The 18139-nt window shown below is 32.0% G+C and overlaps 1 protein-coding gene across 1 annotated transcript in view; it reads left to right on the forward strand.

Annotated features, from left to right (window-relative positions):
* Positions 1–920: 920 nt before the first annotated feature.
* Positions 921–18139, forward strand: part of LOC106459670 — a 29187-nt gene continuing 11968 nt past the window's right edge. The window contains exons 1-4 of the mRNA XM_013919308.2: positions 921–1465; positions 7478–7635; positions 13317–13501; positions 17321–17456. Coding sequence (XP_013774762.1) covers positions 955–1465; positions 7478–7635; positions 13317–13501; positions 17321–17456 — 990 coding nt within the window. The 5' untranslated portion in view covers positions 921–954. The remainder of the gene's footprint in view (positions 1466–7477; positions 7636–13316; positions 13502–17320; positions 17457–18139) is intronic.

Genomic DNA, 18139 nt, shown 5'->3' on the forward strand with positions numbered 1-18139 from the left:
GTACGGAAGAAGATACGTCCCGTAAAATTAAGAGACTTTCTTGAATTGTAATTTTGTGTTTGTAATTCTGTACAGTAATTAAGTTATTGTTAATTGTTATTGGTTTATTGTATATTATTATTGTTCGGGACGAACAATATTAAGGAGGGGCAGTGTTGTGTCATCGAGATCATGTGATTCTCACGCCCTCTACTTTCTAGAACTATCCCGTATCTTGGCGAATGCTCTAGTATTGACTAGATATAGGGTAGGCGGATATATATAAGAGGGGAATGTAACGTGTCTGGGTAGATAGTGAGTAATTGAACTGCAGTCACAGGGTATTGTTGAAGTTAACGTTCGTTCGTTATAGTGTTGTTTTAGCGCGAGTATTGAGATTAAATGTATCGCAGAGTTATATTCGGAAAGAATAAACCAGTTTTATTAAGTAAAGACTTGTGTCGCTTAAGTTTCGTCGGAACGAAGTTACGGAAAGTCAATTAACAAACGGAGACGTAACAATATGAAACGATTTTTTAAATGTAAATTGAAGTGAGAGTGAAATGAATCGAACAATTAGTTACTTTCTTATAAATTAAGACTATAGACATGAAAAGAGACATAATCTGTATATACATGTTCATGTATATGTCAATATACCCCCTCTTTATGAATAGTGAAACATTAGGTGCTAGTACTACTCTGTCAACAAGAAGCTCTAAATTTTGTCAACCTGAAAATGATGCTGAATGCGTATGTTATTGAATAGTTGTTCTCGAATGATGTCGATGAGAAATAAAGAAAAAATAAACATACCATTTGTTTTATAATTTAAAAAATATAAAACACAGGTATCTTTTTCTATATTTCAAAGTCAAATTTATTCGAGAATAACTATTCAATAAAATATGCATTCAGCATGATTTCCTGGTTGACAAAAGTCTGAACTTTAACTTGTTAGCAATGTAGTGGCTGATGTTTCATTGTATGCAAAGAGTCATATTAAACCTGAAATTTTCTCTCCCTTTTGCTTTTTTTTTATGTTTGGTAAAAATGGTAATATTTAGTCGAAACAATGTGTCGGAAAGATTTGAAACGGAGCTTATTGAATTGAGACGCTTGGGTTCACGATGGATTCTTGATAATGATGTTGTTGAAGATTGTATAAGCACAGTTTTTAAAGATCAGAGCGATAATTTTAGCTCTTTACCAGTAATATCAAGAGGTCAAAAGATATTTAATTTTTGTTTGCATATACTGGAAGTGAGTTTTTTTAAGGTTTGGAAGTTTTGCAGAACCTTTTTATTCTTGACATGGATTATACTTAAAGTAATATTTGGATTAATTTTAGTATATGCTATTGCATCATCACACAACCCCACACAAAAGTTTGTTATGCGACATTCACAAAGTTTAATATATCCCGTATTACGAACTGTCAGAATCTGGAGCTTACCATTGCTTCGCAAATATGACTATTTCACTGGTAAGTAACCTAAAATTCAATGTAAGTTTTTCTTTACCACAAGTGTTAAACCTGTCACTGTTAAATGACATGTAATGATGTATGATCACTATATGTAGATCCTAAACCACATGTTATTACTATTAGTAAAACTCTGCTTTACGCAAGTCATTCCAATTTTCCATGGGCCCTGCATGGCAGGTGGTTAGGGCGTTTGACTTGCAATCTGCGGGTCACGGGTTTGAATCCCCATCACACCAAACATGCTCACCCTTTCAGCTGTGGGGGCGTTATAATGTGACGGTCAATCCCACTATTCATTAGTAAAAGAGTAGCCCAAGAGTTGGCAGTGGGTGGTTATGACTAGCTGCTTTCTCTCTAGTTTTATACTGCTAAATTAGGGACGGCTAGTGCAGATAGCCCTCGTGTAGCTTTGCGCGAAATTCAAAAACAAACAAACAAAAAACAAACAATTTTCCAAAAATTAATCACATAAAAAGATTTTTTGAGAAAGCCCATAATAATATCAGTTTGTTTAAGGATTCTGATGGGGCTTGTGTCATTGTGTATGAGGGCACCTCAGTTAATGTTGTGTACTTTGACTTTCAGTTTGAGAAAGCTTTAGAAAAGATGCATTAGGTAATAGGAGATTAAATAGTAAACTGAAGAAAGCACTTGGTGGGAAAAGTTGAAAGTGAATAGAAACTGGCTTGTGGTGATATATATATAGAATTTTTTTTCAGTTAAGAGAATGTATCTAGACATGTGGATGTGTTATTAAATATAGGACATGAATTCTTAATAATGATATTGTTGAAGGCTAATTTATAAATGCAATTTGCTGGTGATACTAAAATGCTGAGAAGGAATGATTCTTTTGTTATAAGGTTCTTTACAGCTGAGTGAAGACTGAAGAGGCAAAAGTATGGTTTAGAGAGTTTAAATATTAAGAAATTTAAAGAAATTCATTTGTGGTATGAAAATTTTAAGTAACTTTAAGCTAGTAAGTTTTGTATGTATGTTTGTGAGAGATACTGGTGTTGTGAAAGAAAAAAAAGTTGCAGTTCATAAAACTACAAAGCACTCAGCTTAATGTTTAGCCCTAGTGAAAAAAATGTTCTATGTATGTAAATTTTGAACTTAAGAATCAAAAAAAGGTTATTGTTAGCCATGTATAATCTTTCCGCAACCTAGTAGGAGGGGTAATGAAGTTAATGTTGATTTTGCCTTTCTTTTTGCAAAATCTTGCACTGCTTCACTGATGTATTAGGTAATCTTTAAGGAAATATGAACAGCGATGTAGAATTTTAAGCCAGTTTTTTCTTTGAAAAGCAGAAGAATTAGGTAAAACAAAATTTAAGTGTTCAAAAATATTAGGTTTCTGAAAATTCTTTATATGCCTGAATGAAAAGGTTTGAAATACAGATTTGTCTATTAGATGTGATAGATTTTAAGCTCAGGAAATCTAAATGATGGCTCATTCTTTGACAGAATTTACATTATAATCTTGTGCAATGGTTATCAGATGATGTAGTTTATTGTGTTACTATTATTTCAAGTTGATTTAGTTTTATTGGATAACTGTATGGATGGAAAAGGCTGTATGTAAATTTAAGTTTGATTAATTTTTCTTTTTATTAGGGGTGACATCAATTCTTATAAAAGAAGTAGCACACAGGATCACACACAAAAGGTGCAATGAATTTCAAGAAAAGACCCAAAACTCCAGTGCTTTTGAATAGTTGACTATTCTTCTTTATTCTCTTGAAGAAGAATAGTGAATTATTTGAAAGAACTTAAGTTTTGGGTCTTTTTTTTTCATATCAGTGAGGATATTACCTAATTCTTCCATTTACTTGTTTATGTTCTTCCAAGTAACACTGACATTTAATACTTAAGATTTTGTTTCCTGCCATATTATGCAGTAAATAAATTGGTAGTATTTTCTTATCAGGAGACCAAATTTAATCTAAATGTAAGTTTCAAAATATTTTACCCAAATGCATAATCTTGCTCTTTTATTAATTTTGAAACTTTATTTCAATAATGAAACTACTTATTAGCCTTATCAGTATTTTCTTACATTACAGAAACATTGCCTCCAGCTTTAGTCTTTTTCATATCTTCAGCACATGTGAACATAACACTAAAAATATTAGTATCCATGTCATTAACCCAAGCAAGCTGATATTGATATTTGTAAATTCTGACACTTTGTCTTACTTTTGTTATATTTTAAAAAATGTTAATCTTCATATGGACAATGGAAATTGTGTGAACTTGGTACATTTAGATTTTCAAAAAGCCTTTAGTTTTAATAAAGTGCTACATAAATGATTAACTAAGAATATTATATCGTTATGGGTTTGGTAAAGACTAGTTGATTGGAAAATAGAGTAGTTGGATGAGAGAAAGCAGAAAACTGTTAAACAAGTCCAGTTAGATTGGACCTTTGTTATTAGTGGAGCGCCTTAGGGATCATTGCTTAATCCCTTGCTTTTTTATGTACGTGAATGATACTGATAAGGGCATAATTATAAATTTGTAAAGTTTGCTTATGACATAAAATTCTTGGGCATTTCTAGCTTTATTTAGGTATTTTAGAATGATTTTAGTGAATTGCAAGTTAAACAAATATTTTGCAAATGACCATTATTTACAGTAAGTGCAAGTTAATGCAGTTGGGTTGTAATTTGGATGATATATGTAATATAAACGGGAATTCACTAAACCGTGTGACTGAAGAAAAATATCTTTGCATAGTGGTGGATAAGCTGCTAAAGGTATGGAGACATTGATCTGTTGCTAGTAATAAAGCTAACAGATCTTAGTGTGTTTTTAATGAAGTACTGATTACAGAAAATAAATAATTATATCTACACAGAAAAAAAATACAATATTTGCTTATTCGAAAGAGTTGCAGAGGAATGCTATATGGAAGGATTATGTTATTGGGATAGGATAAGATCTACTAACTTGTTTTCTCTTGAGAAAAGAAGAATAAAAGATCTTATTAAAGTCTGCAAAATTATCCTGAGGATTAATAGGATAAAGGCTTTTGATCTATTTGTTCCATATTCTGAAAATATTAGGATGAGAGGACACACATTTAAGATTTGGTAAAGACAGGCTATGTTCCAGTTAAGATAATTTTATTTTCTAACAGGGTGATTGACTTAGGGAATGAGTTGGCATTGGGAGTAGTGGAGAAGAATACTTTACAGAAGTTTAAGAGAGGAATTGAAGATTTCCTGAAAAGTAAAGGGTGGGTTTAAATTTTTGCTTTTGTTAAGGGTGTAATTGGTAAATACATATAAATAAATACATTGCACCGGCACTTGTAAGTGCCTATAAATGCTATTATTAAAGCCCCTGTGAATAAACAACGTAATACTCATTATTTTTGCATTTCACAGGAGAGATGTAGAAGTAGTGAGAACAGTACAATGTTATCACATTTATTGGAAATAATCTTGTCACAGATATTTGTTTTGTGACAGCACATTAACTAACCTCTGGAGACCCCTGTTGCTATGTGTATGCAAAATGCATTGATTGGTCTCTTGATCAGTCCTGTGATCTGATATATGTGAACTACATTTTTGTCTGTAGAATTGTCTAAAGAACAACAATCCCACATGTGGCATGAGAAATGGGATTTACCTAATTCAGTATTGGTATGTTGATTGTGCTGAAGTATTGATGAATATGTTATGGTTGTGTGGTAATTAATGTTGACTTGTAAAGAATGTCAGTTGGATAGGTTTGAAGAGGGGTATACCTAAATGACTGATCAATGCTTTAATGATTTTTTTTTAATAATAATTTGTTTATGTTTATGTGCTCAATAATGATCTAGTCAAGGATTCATGCAAAAGGCCATATGTGAATGGCTATCTTTGAAGATGGGGTTATGGATATTATTTCAAGCCTCTTAGAAACTATAATATGAAGAGAGAAAAAAAATTATATCAGGCCCATTCATTTTCCAAACATGAAGCACTGATTTAGTATGTTTAATGCTGTATTGTGATACATTTGCTGAATCATTGCACCCATAATTCCTGGTTGATATTTTTACACTCAAATTGTTAGTTGATATATATATAATAGCATTAGTTGGTAATCTTTCAATTGTCCAGCTGTTCTGGTTGTATTATAATTGAGTGACTATCACTCATTCTGTTGCAAACAACCACACGGTGGCTTGGAAGCAAGGACTGTTACTTCCTTTCAGTCATTGATTTATCAAGAAACTAGTTTATTGTATAATTTTACACTTTTCATGTGGTTATAGTGAATGAAAAGATGCAGATATACTTAATTTTAAAATCTTTATGTAGAGTCAGAGGACAGAAAAACAAGCTACATGGGGTTAGTAGGGCCTTTTGAATTTGAAAGTATGTTTATCCTCTAGGTTTGCAGGCAGTTACCATGTCTGTATTTTGATGAGAATTCTAAAATCATACTTATTTCTTAGCATATACAATAACTGTCTTCAAAATATTTTACTCTTGGAGAAATAATTATTACTCAGGTACTGGACTTCAAATATCATATCAAATCTTTAGTGATTTTTTTTTTCAGTTTTCCTGCATGTCTTATGGATGCAGATATGTGAATAGATTTGTTATTTTTTCTGGAAATATATATTTAGAATTGTTCTCTTTGATCAAAATATGAAGTTTGTATAATAAATTTAACTACAAGGCTTTTAATGTAGGCATATAGTATAAAATTAACAGATTTGGCCTTTTATTCTTTAATGTAAACAACCATATTTTGTTAATAATGACTTTGTGGTGCTGAAACTGTAGAGTCATCATTCATATAACAAAATACAAGAAAAAAACAGCATAATACGAGAGAATAATATCAGATGTTGGTGAATCGGTGTGGAAGACTTGATACTCATTAAAATTGTTTGACAGTAGATTCCAAAGATTTACAAGTACAAACCAAATTAGTAAAATACTCTTTGATAGATTGTTCAGGCGGAGTATTCATGTCGTCCTCTACACTTGTGTTTCTACAACAGGCAGTTGCGATCCATTCATCTAAGTCATTGTAAAATACTATAGGTTTATAATTGCCAATATGATTCCATGTGTAATAAGAGCTCTGGATAAGATGGATATCCTGGTAATTACTTTTTTTTACACCAAAAATGCTTTAAAATTTACTTATTAAATATGCATACTATTCACTGGTATGTATACCATTCATGTATGAGTGTGTATTTACCAGTTCAAAAGAAACAAAAAACCTGTATTGGTAATAAAACATACACAAAAGATGGGAAATTATTCTCACCATAAAATGCCAATGGATGAGTTATAGAGTGATTATTACACCAAATCCTACAAATTATGTGCTTTCTACCACTATATGGAGGCTTACTGTATCACTTCAGTATGCTCTTCCAAGCAGTATCTAACAGCTGTGATTTTGCAAAATTATAATCTTCTGCAGAAGGAATAGTGAATCAAATAATAGGTTATGTCTCTATGTCATTCAGATTTTTTCATTTATTCACCAAATTTACAATGTTAGTGAGGAAAAGAAAAATTCACAAATAATATGTGCTATGATTACAGGCTGGTAATTACCTGTGGTTTGGGGTTACTGTTGAACTGAAAATTATAACAGTCAAATTTTATTAATTAATGTCAACAAAGTGCTTACTGTTTTGAATTTTTGCTGTAATTTTCTCGGGTGGTCCTTAAGAGGAGGTTAATACAGAAATAAACATGATAAAACAGTCTAAAAAGTTGCTGAAACCCAAAAATATGCAAGTTTTCATCACTGTATCTTCATTTTCAGCAATAGCAGCTTATTTGAGAAGTAAAATACTCATTATGTAAAAAAAGTTTACTTGGAGCACTGAGTAGAGCTGGGTAACTTGTGGAATAAGTTTTTCTGGTAAGTACAATTTTTTGAATATAGCCAAACATGTTAATCCTTGAGAAGGAACTCATTCACCTTAATGTATCATGAGTATTTTATTTTCATTGATTGGATCTTTTTTTTTAGAGTGGCATGAAGAAGAGTGCCTTCTTAAAAACCCTTTTTACAAAGAACCACCACCAGACTGTTGGGTTTGTGAAGATGTGCGAACAGTAGTTGACCTCACAGGGCTCCATAATTATAGCAAGGCATATGCATATAATGGAAAACCTTTTATAGTAAGGGTGAGTATGTAATAAAGTATTGGTATTAGAAATATTGACATTAAAAACATTTAATGGAGAAAAATGTAAAATGTAAAAGTTCTAGGTATATCAGTATGCATATAAAATCACCAATTTCATTAGAAACCACCTAAAAACCTGAAGTGTTCTTTATTGTTGACAAGCTGGTAATGAAATTGAAAGTGCTTTTACTGAAGTGTGAGACTCATCCTTTTTTCTTATAATATAGAGATAACATATTTTGACAGTATGTAGAACTGTTGTATGAAGAATACAACTGTATTTAATGTTAATAAACTGGATGAACTTTTCAACACTTGCTGAAGTTGTCTCTTCAATTTTAATATGAACATACCTTGTTAAATTTTTAAGTTAAGTTGCTGCACATGTATTGATTTCACCATCAAATATGGATTTCTGGTGACCTAGAAGATCTGTATGTATTTCTTAATTTTTAAATAATAAATATAATTTTTATTTTAAATTATTTCATATTTATAGATTAGATGTAAGAGTTCGATATTTGTATATTTTGTCTTTCAAATTACTTTACTCACCTCTCATTACTCGCATAATAGCATGAACTGTAATGGGCTGGGATGCAGTCAGCATTATACTATCCTCCTCCACCAGTAGGGGGAGCAACACATCTTCCTTGTGCAGCACTCCCCTTGAACACTTCTGTAAATATAAAGCTCATTCTTTTCCTCAGTACTATACTACTTAGATGTATAATTTTCTTAAGCATTTTGTTAAAGAAAGGATGTTTTGTGCTTTGCCTAACAAAGATTCTCTTTCTTGCATTACTTTGATGTCTATACATAACCAAACCAAGGGTTCAAGAGACTGTGATATAGATTTTCTTGAAAGGAATATTTGCTCCTTGTCTTTAGCTCTGTAATACAGTTTAGACAGGAGCCAAACATCAATCTAAGTTTTGTAAAAAAAAAGGTATAGACATAAAAAGGGGGAAAAAATAACTAACATAATAACTTTCCATTACTTCAGTTTCATGGATGTTATTGAATATGAATCCTCATATCTACATTTTTGAAGCCTCTCAAGGCACAGACAATCCTCAACAATTATCCTTTTATTCTGCTTCATTTGTGACTGGAGGTATTCTGACAGTGAGTGATGTTACTGCCATTGTACATCAAATGGTTGTTTCTTTCCTACATTCTTTGTCTTGGATCAAGGACTCATGGCTTCCTGATTCTGTAGCTTTTGCTTATGTCTTGTCTTTGGATGAATTTGACCAACTTTTCCCATAGCCCACCTTTACTTTGGATTTAATCCCTGATAAGGATCAGATAACTCTACCTTTATCCTTTGCCACTGTGATAATTCAGGTCCATGATATTTTTGTCTTACTCCAGGTATTCCTACTGGTTCTCAGCCAAGTTCTTGTATACAATTCAACATTAGGATTTTTCCTTTTTATTTTACTTTGCCGAATTTTCTTGTAACTGCAGTTTATTTATTTTTCACAAATTTGTGTCAACTCCACGACCTCAAGATTTTCTCTGTGGTCTATGGTCAAAATTCTTCCTCTTTCCTAGATCTATCATATTTTGAATCTTTTCTTCTTGCTTGCTCTACTTATTAACTAATCAGCCCTTTTTACCCCATCTTTCTGAGGTTGTCAATCACAATCCTGACAGCTTTATTGGTGATTCTGCCTTGATTTTATTTCAGCAGCTGCACAATTTGTTCTTTGGTTTCTTTGTTTTTGAGATTTGCCTGGTCAGGATGCTTACTTTTTGGAATTAAAGACTTCTTCAATCTTATTTCAAGGAACTTCGTTTTGTGACATTCCTCCAGAAATTTTTTTTATGAGTTCCCATTCTATCCTGTTCTTCATCCTGTGGTTTATTCCCAGTGTCCCCATCCTGACAAGCCAATCATTAAGGGGTTCAGAGATACTCATTTCTATAGCCATTTCTCAGCTCCAGTTCTATGAAATTTGACTTTTACACTTTGCACACCTGTGGACTAACTTGGTTCATATAGATGCTCTTTCAGGGACTTTTTCTGTCTTTCAAGATTTAAGCCTTGTCTTTTTTAAATAAATGCTAATGGTTTTCTCTTGTATGCATTTGTTAGGTCTGTATTTCCACAAATTAAATGTACAATTGGATCTTCCTAGCCCCACCCTGAGAGGCATCTTCTTTTGTGATCTCACTGCTCTTCCATGAGTCTGCTCATTTGGTTTGGCTACTCAAGCTATTTAAGTTAGTTTTGAATTCTGATTTACAAGGCTATTACATCTCATTTTCTTTGTACACGAGAGGTTCTATCCTTTTTCGGGACTAGCCTATTTAGAGTCCCTTTTTTTGGATGTGTTTATTTGCTTCCCTTACAGAGTCCTCTAGCAGCTAAATGTAATACATTCAATGATCTGCTGTCTTCTTTCATTCCTTTTCCTTCATATCCACACCTCTTTATACATCATTGATCTCCAGATGTTAGCAGTTTAATGGACCTGCCATTATCTTCTGTCTTGTCTGTCTGGACATCCTATTCTTGAGACTTATGCTTTCTTGCTCTAGAATACCTCTTTTGGGTCCCATGACCACTACATCTGGTTGTCAATCCTACTATGTTGCAGTGGCCTTGATGTTTGTGGCAGATCAGCTGTCTCACCTGGAACAGATCTTTCCCACAGGGTGGATTTGTACCCATACCAACACAAATCTTCCACTCTTTTAGTCACCAGTCATTGATTCATTGGTTAGCTCAGTCATAGTTTCTACTCATTTGTTTCTTGTTGATCCAGGAACCTCTTCTTCCTTCTTGAATCTCTTTATCATACCTCCTCAAACATCCTTCTCTCACCATGACTTGTCATGCATTCACTTCACATGTGACTTTTTTCAAGTCTTATGCAAGACGGGCATGTCTTTTTTCATAGAAATCACATTTTTCTTACTTACTGTTGTTGTCCATTCATTCGTGTGATTTATCAGGGAATACATGGTTTATTGATGGTGATACTTGCATCCTCTCTTCCTCCAGATTGTCCAACTCTTCCTCTTATCACTTATTTCAAGAGTAGTTTATTTGTTTCAATTATTCCTGGTTATTCTCTGGTTCTTACAAACTTTTTAGGCCTTTCTAAGTTGTTTCCCTCCTAGTGTTGTTCCTCTTATGGACTAGACCTTCTGTTTAGTTCTTAGAGCTCTCATAAGTTCTCTGTTTGAACTTTTGGTCACCTGTTCCCTGTATCATCTTTCTTTTAAGATGCATTTTCTTCCCCTTCTCACTTGCAAGATATGTTACTCTGATACAATTGACTTGGATGATTCTTGCATGCAGGCAGTATGATGTTACTTGACTCATCCAGGTCCTTTTAGAGGCAGTTTTGTTATCTTTTCCTCCTGTGAGATTTCCCTACTTTTCGTGATTTATCTTTTTCCACTTTGACCAGATGGGTTAAGCAAATCATCAAATTAATTTATTCCTTCATGAAAGATTACAGTTTTTTTTAATGTCACTTTCCATCTCATAGCTTCTCTTGCATCTTGCCATCGGTGTCCCCTAGATGAAATCTTGCAGTCGGGCTTGTTGACACCAGACACCTTTTTGCCACATTAAGCATATCATATTGCAGTTTCATCAGCCTCTAGATTCTATCTTCCTCCAGTCACCATTCTTAAATCTTCTCAGAGGTTCTAAGAAACACCAAGTGACTAGTGTAACCTCACAGTCAATATGTCTCTATCCTAAAATCTGCATTGAGTAGGGGATAAAAAAAAAGTGTTCAGCTCATTTGCCACTGCTCAGTACCCGGTGTTGAGATTGGATTTTCAACAAGACTTTTTGTAGTATATATTTACTTTCCATACTCTACTGGGCAAAGAAAAGAAAGTGGACACACCCAATCAACTAGGAAAATTCTTGCTGTTTCATTTTTTGCAGTAACCCGTTACACAGTCTCTCAGTGAGGGATCTTGTACAGATAAGATGATTCCTGGTTGGTTCGCACACCTCTCCGGTGCTCTCCCCTATGCAAAATCCTCTCTCCCAATTTCTGCTAATAAAGCAGAAAAACCAATACTTCCTCAGTATCAAGCTACTTGGGAGGTCAATATACAGAGTTCTCTTTTGGGTCATTGTATCTCGCAGGTATGAAACCAAGTGGACACACTACTTGATCAGAATTAGGACAGGGGTGTCAACCTGGAAGAGTAGTACAGGTCATCTCCAACACTTAAGAACCAGAACTATTCCTGGCAGTTGTGACCAGCCAAATTGGTTTTGAGCTGTCTTTGGGATACAGGTGTTAGATGATTCATTCTTAAGTCTAAATATTCTTGTAACCATTGCATATATTTACCCTATATGTTACAGCTTGACATATTGCTCTAGCCATGCTTAACTTCTATGTCTGCTGACTTACTGGGATATATAGATTAGTTTAGTACTAGTCTCTTTCTCCATTATGGGATTCTAACTGTTTGTTCTGTGGAGAGGTGAGTACCATTATGTGAAGTTAACATTTTCCTTACATGAAATGGTATTTCAGATAGATACTAACCTTTCCAAGAACCACTCATCTACCTCTCCAGTTCCAGTGTATTTATTTGCCTTGTTAAGAATGAGTTTTTTGGTTTTCACAGTGTTCTCAAGAGGAGTGGTGTGCAAGGAGGATATGTTCCTTATTTAATGCTGATAACATGAACTGGGCTATTCCATGATGCAATAAGATGTGAAAGTGAGAGCTCTTACAGTGGCCTGGTGTATGGACAAATCTTTTCAGCAGTAGCCCCAAAATATTAGCTATTTGTTCTATGGATAATTGAGTATCTATCTGAAATACATTTTCACATAAGAAAATTTTTATCTTTTAACTTTTTTGTTCATTTTTATTTGCAAAATACACAAAATTAGTGTTAGAAAATGACAATGTTAATTCTAAAATATTTTGAAAAACAATTGTTTAAATAAAGTTAGAATTATTTTTATATAAATTTTGAAATTTGACATGCAGATGTTCACTGGTCCTGGTAGGTTAAGAAAATATTATAATACAGATACGTGTGATAATAAAAACATAATTAAACAGGCCATTCTCCAGCCTTGTTGATAGATGTTTTCTAGATATAAGAACCTTTTACTTTTGATGAAGAAAGCTGTGGCATTTATACAGCTCTAATGGCAAAGGTATGTTTAGACTTTGGTAAGCCAAGCTTATCAAAAATGTGTGCTGATACAGTACTTAATACAATCGCCCATCATTGTAGCACGATGTCTTATGTCTCAGTTTCTTCAATAGATTTTTTTTTGTTTGAATATAATACCATTGCTTAAATATTTTTCTTGCATTTAATTTTAACAAGCATTCATTTGATGTTTTCATGCTGAGTGAACTCAATGTTTCTTGAAAGACCATCTTGGTTACTATATTATAATCATTATTTTTACTTACATTTTGTAATTCATATCCAGGAGTGAATTTGATACCAGAAAAGCACTCTCTGGTCCAAAAAGGGTTTAACGGTCATGCTAAATATGCAGCTGATTTTAACATGTGTTCACTTTCCATGTTTCCTGATACAGCCAATCCTGTCATAAAGTTTTCCTTCACAAGATTCTGCTATAATGAAACATGATTCTAATATACATATATCTTCTTCTAATAGTTGTTCTTTCTTATGTACATTTCTAACAATTTTTAGGATATTATGGACTCGCCAATATCATTACATGTGTTAAAGAACATGTATTTAGCCAGCAAAGAGGCTTTAATTAGAGGAACAGCAAAATTTGTCTCCAACTCTCCAAGACTTGGTTCTTTAAAGGAACTGTTTGAAGGATTATCAACAGAGAATGAATTATCAAGAAAAGATATTCAGATTTATTGGTAAGAATCAGTACAAGTGTATAAAAATAATTAATTTATGCTTTTACCTACAGAGCATAAATGAAATTTTGCTTTACTATGTATATTGCATACAGAGCAGAAACCCTACTGTTTTACGGTGTAGCTCATATACAGTTCATAAACCAAACTTTAACTGTTTTACAGTATAGCTCATATATAGTGTATAAACCAAACTTTAACTCTTTTACAGTGTAGCTCATATATAGTGTATAAACCAAACTCACTGTTTTACAGTGTAGCTTGTATATAGTGCATAAACCAAATTAATTGTTTTACAGCGTAGCTCGTATTCAGTGCATAGACCAAACTTTAACTGTTTTACAGTGTAGCTCATATACAGTGCATTAATCAATCCTTTAACTGTAGCTCATATACAGTGCATAAACCCAAATTTAGTTGCTTTACAATGTAGCTTGTATTCATAGCATAAAACAATCTTTATTTTTTGTTTGCAGTGTGGCTCATATACAGATTATAAACTTTGTTTTATAATAGCTCATATGCAGAGTATGAAAATAAAACTTTATTTAACAATATGTTTTGCATACAGAGCATAAACTGGACTTTTATTTTTTTACATTGAAAATTGGCTTAGAGAGTATAAACTAAGCTGGGTTTTACAGTGTAGCTCATATAGAATATAAACCAAACTTTTAACTGTTGTACAGTGTAATTTGTCTATAAAGTATAAACAAAACTTATTTAATAATGTACCTTGTTTATAAGAGTATAAACCGAAATTCTGTTTATTTCATAACATATCTTGTTGACAGAGTTTAAACCAAAATTCTATTTATTTTACAGTGTAACTTGTCTACAAAATGTATTCTTAACTTTTATGGTTTTTCCATTGTATTGTGTAGAGGTTAAACAAAATCATAATTTATAGTCCTATACTTACTGATGGTGACCAAGAGCTTGTGAAATTTTTAAACACATTTTTCTAAACTGTTTATGCATGACATTGGTTGTTGGCCTATACATTTGCTGGCAACAGAATCTCTAAGATTATGAGTTGCATTTTCTGTCACTATTGTCAATATTGCAATTAATCCTACAAATTATGACTGGTGCCTCCTGTATATTTTACACAGAAAATGAGTGATTTTACCAAATGTTTTTAGTCAGTTCTTTAAACTGAGTGTTGTTATTGGTAAAAACAAAATTACTCAATATGATGCATTATCATAATGTTGATGCCATGAGTAGTGTACAATATAAAAGCATGTCGGTCAAGTGGGAGTAATGGCAAATAAAGTTTTAAAATTAGAATTTAGGAAAGTGTATATTATTGTTGAACAAACTGATGAATTAATCATCATCATCACCTTTCCTTTCTCTGCAGTTTTTTATCATCTGACTTGTTGCACAAAATTAACAAGTTCAAAGTTATGCACTGCTTAAATGTTGCTTCCTGTTTTGCTAAAATATGAATAAATATTTAGTTCACAAAATACAGAGGTGATAGATTAACTAGCTTGTTTACACATACATATACCAGTGTATTGGTTTTGGCTCTTAATTAATTTCAAGTAACATTGCTTTCTATGAAGAGTAAGTCTGATTAAATAATTAACCCTTTCAAGTTGGGTCACGGTTGAAAGGCCATGTCATCTCATTTGTTGACTCGCATTCAAAATTTTATTGAACTACTATTTCATGAATTTATGTCAATAAGTTTGGTATCAAACTGTAGATTATAATTCAAATTTTAGTACTATATATTACTCAATTTCTTAATTTAAAAGTAAATATTAAAAAACGCAGATAAACATCAATTTTTGTGTGTCATGTGGTAAGTTGAATGTAGCACTGGTTCAAATTAGATGTTTGTGAAGTCAAAATACTAATTCTATAATTTCATATGAATTAGAAACTCAAATAATCAATATTGACAAGCTAGAATATCAAATAAGAACATCTTATCTTTCTGTTTGCTAAGATATTGCTCATGTAATAAACACGGTGCCATTTATTTCCATTTTTGGAAATGTACTCTTATATACACTTCTATATATGACATGACAGAAGCTCAGAATGTCCCCCTAGTGGCTTTCTCAGTCATTTTAATGGGCTTGGATGCCATTTCTTTCTTTTGAACCAATATTTCAAGGAGGTAGGATGTCTTTAGTCTCCTCAAAATTTCATATTTTTTTAGACTAAAATACATCTTAGTTACCAAGCTTGATAAATTATAGTGGAATTCTATGGTATTTATGTAGTAATTTATGATTTTTTTAGTTTTTCAAATTTATATATAAAATCTAAAAAAATTATTTTGTTTCATGTACTCCATGTGCAAAATTTTTAAAGGTTTAGCAACTGAGTACAAAGGTTGTAACTAGAAGAGATATTTGTTTGCTTAACTTCTTTATTTACTGTTCTATGTTTAAGAAAAATAAGTTTAAGGACTTGTTTCAAAATAGCAATAATCTATATACACATTTAATGTATAATAATTGAAATGTGACTGTACTTTTACAAAATACTAGACTACTAAAACACAGACAAGACAAATTACTTTATACAAACCAAAGGTCATCTTTATATTATTGGATATGGTAACATGAGTGCATGTATGCCTCATCATTTTAACTTCTGTATTGTTAGCCAGGTATGGCTGAAATGTCAATATAATAAAAATAATAAATATATATAAATTTATAATGTTATGAGCTTTAAGTTATTTAGTCTAAACATACGTGTTTTTGTGTTATGATTTATTGTAATTCTAAAATGAAAGAGGAATAATTTATATTTATTTCCTAATAAATTTAACGTGGTTACAAGATCAGTCAAATTGACCAAACCCATACAGAGATTCATTATTGAAAATAACAGATAAAATATAAAGTTTTTTACTTAAGAAACATTTCATAACTATCTGGACATTATAAGGATTTTGCATGTGAAATTTGAAAATTTTCTGATGCACAAAAGTATTTTTTAATCTTAAAGTGAAAATTACTTTGCATGTTGGATAGGCAACATGCAAAAAGAAAAAAAGGCACGAGAAAAACATTGCTTTACAAACCTTAAGACTTAATAAAAAAATTTTTTATATTTTGCATATGAAAGCATTGTAATGTTTACTGATAATGTGCCAAATCTCATTAATATTTGCATACTAATTGAAAAGTTATAGCATGAAAACTATAACAAGCGCAAAATGGTTAAGAGCCCATGCTGAAAGAGTTAATCAGTTTTTTAATGCAATCATATCACTATGTTACCAGCAATATGTTTGGTGAGCTCATTATTTCTAATTTTAAGCTTGTTGTTTCTATATATCTAGACCAGAGTGCACACAACAGTAGATTTGCAGTAGGGATATTGGCAAGGACACTTTATTTATGTGAAACATGATTGGTGTTAGAAAAATGAATGACAGCTAAATAGCTGAAGATTTTCCTGTACCAGCTGAAACATTGGATACAGTATAGTATTTATGACAGTTAGCTAAGTAGTATGATTGATAACTAAATAGTTGAGGGTTTTCATGTATTGTTTGAAATATTTTTGTAGTATGAATAAATAATTCAGTTGAGAGAGAGAGTGTCTTTTTTGTTGAAACTTTTTAAATTCAGTTTATTGAGAATTGTAGTACCATTCAACTTTTAAGCAGTAAATTAGGCCAAAAATAAGGATTAATCATCCAAAGTGTAGAACTTTTAAGCATATCGTATATTATCAAAACATAATCAGCCTCAAAGAACTTAATATGAGAAAAAAATATATCATTTGTTGAATTTGAGTTGTATAACAAGTACATCTATTTTGTAAAAACTGCTTTTGTAGGAAAATGAACAGAGTTTCATCTGCTCGGATTATTCGTCGAGTCTTTAAGCGCCCTTACTTTATACCTGAAAGTAGTGAAGTGGCATTACAGAGGTACCTGTATATAGATGGGCCAGAAGCTTCTCAGTATGTACTGGTAAGTTTTGATTTAGTTAAATAGTGGGTGATGTTACTGTTATTAGAAATTGTATGCTCATATCTGGCTGTCTGGTCACATCATTCTAAAGTGGAATTTGATAATGTAGTTCCTGTCCATTGTTACTGTATTCATGTTAAGTGGACTATACAGAGACTAATTTTGGAGAAGACAAGTAAGGGTTGCCAAAATGTGTTGAGTCCTTTGTATTAAAAATGCTTTAATTCATGCTTTATAATGTTGTTTATGTGCCTTAGTTCGATATGTTGGATTTAAGCATTAAGAAATTTGTATTTACATATACTACTTAGGTGTGTTTAGGTAAATTATTCACTGCTTAATCTCTGGTAATAAGCTATTGATGATTTTCTTTAGGTGTGGTTTATTTGGTCTGAATATATTTAGAATTCAACTTTTCAAAGCATGGGAGACAACAACATATATTACTTTTCTGAAGTTTATCATAATAATATGCATTTGTATGGAAAGAGTTAAAAGTTCAAGTTGAACAGCACCAGTAGTTTTCACAGTCTCGATACCTCATGCCTCCGTAATGACAAGTAGTTATAATGTACTAGTTAGTTAATGCTCATTATGATACTGATACCATTTTTTTAGTAATAAAGAAATTGTCTTTAATAAATCATTAAAGATTTGGAGATGATCCTTGAAACTTCATTCTT

The sequence above is a fragment of the Limulus polyphemus genome, unplaced genomic scaffold, assembly GCF_000517525.1.
Source record: "Limulus polyphemus unplaced genomic scaffold, Limulus_polyphemus-2.1.2 Scaffold646, whole genome shotgun sequence".
NCBI lineage: Eukaryota > Metazoa > Arthropoda > Merostomata > Xiphosura > Limulidae > Limulus > Limulus polyphemus.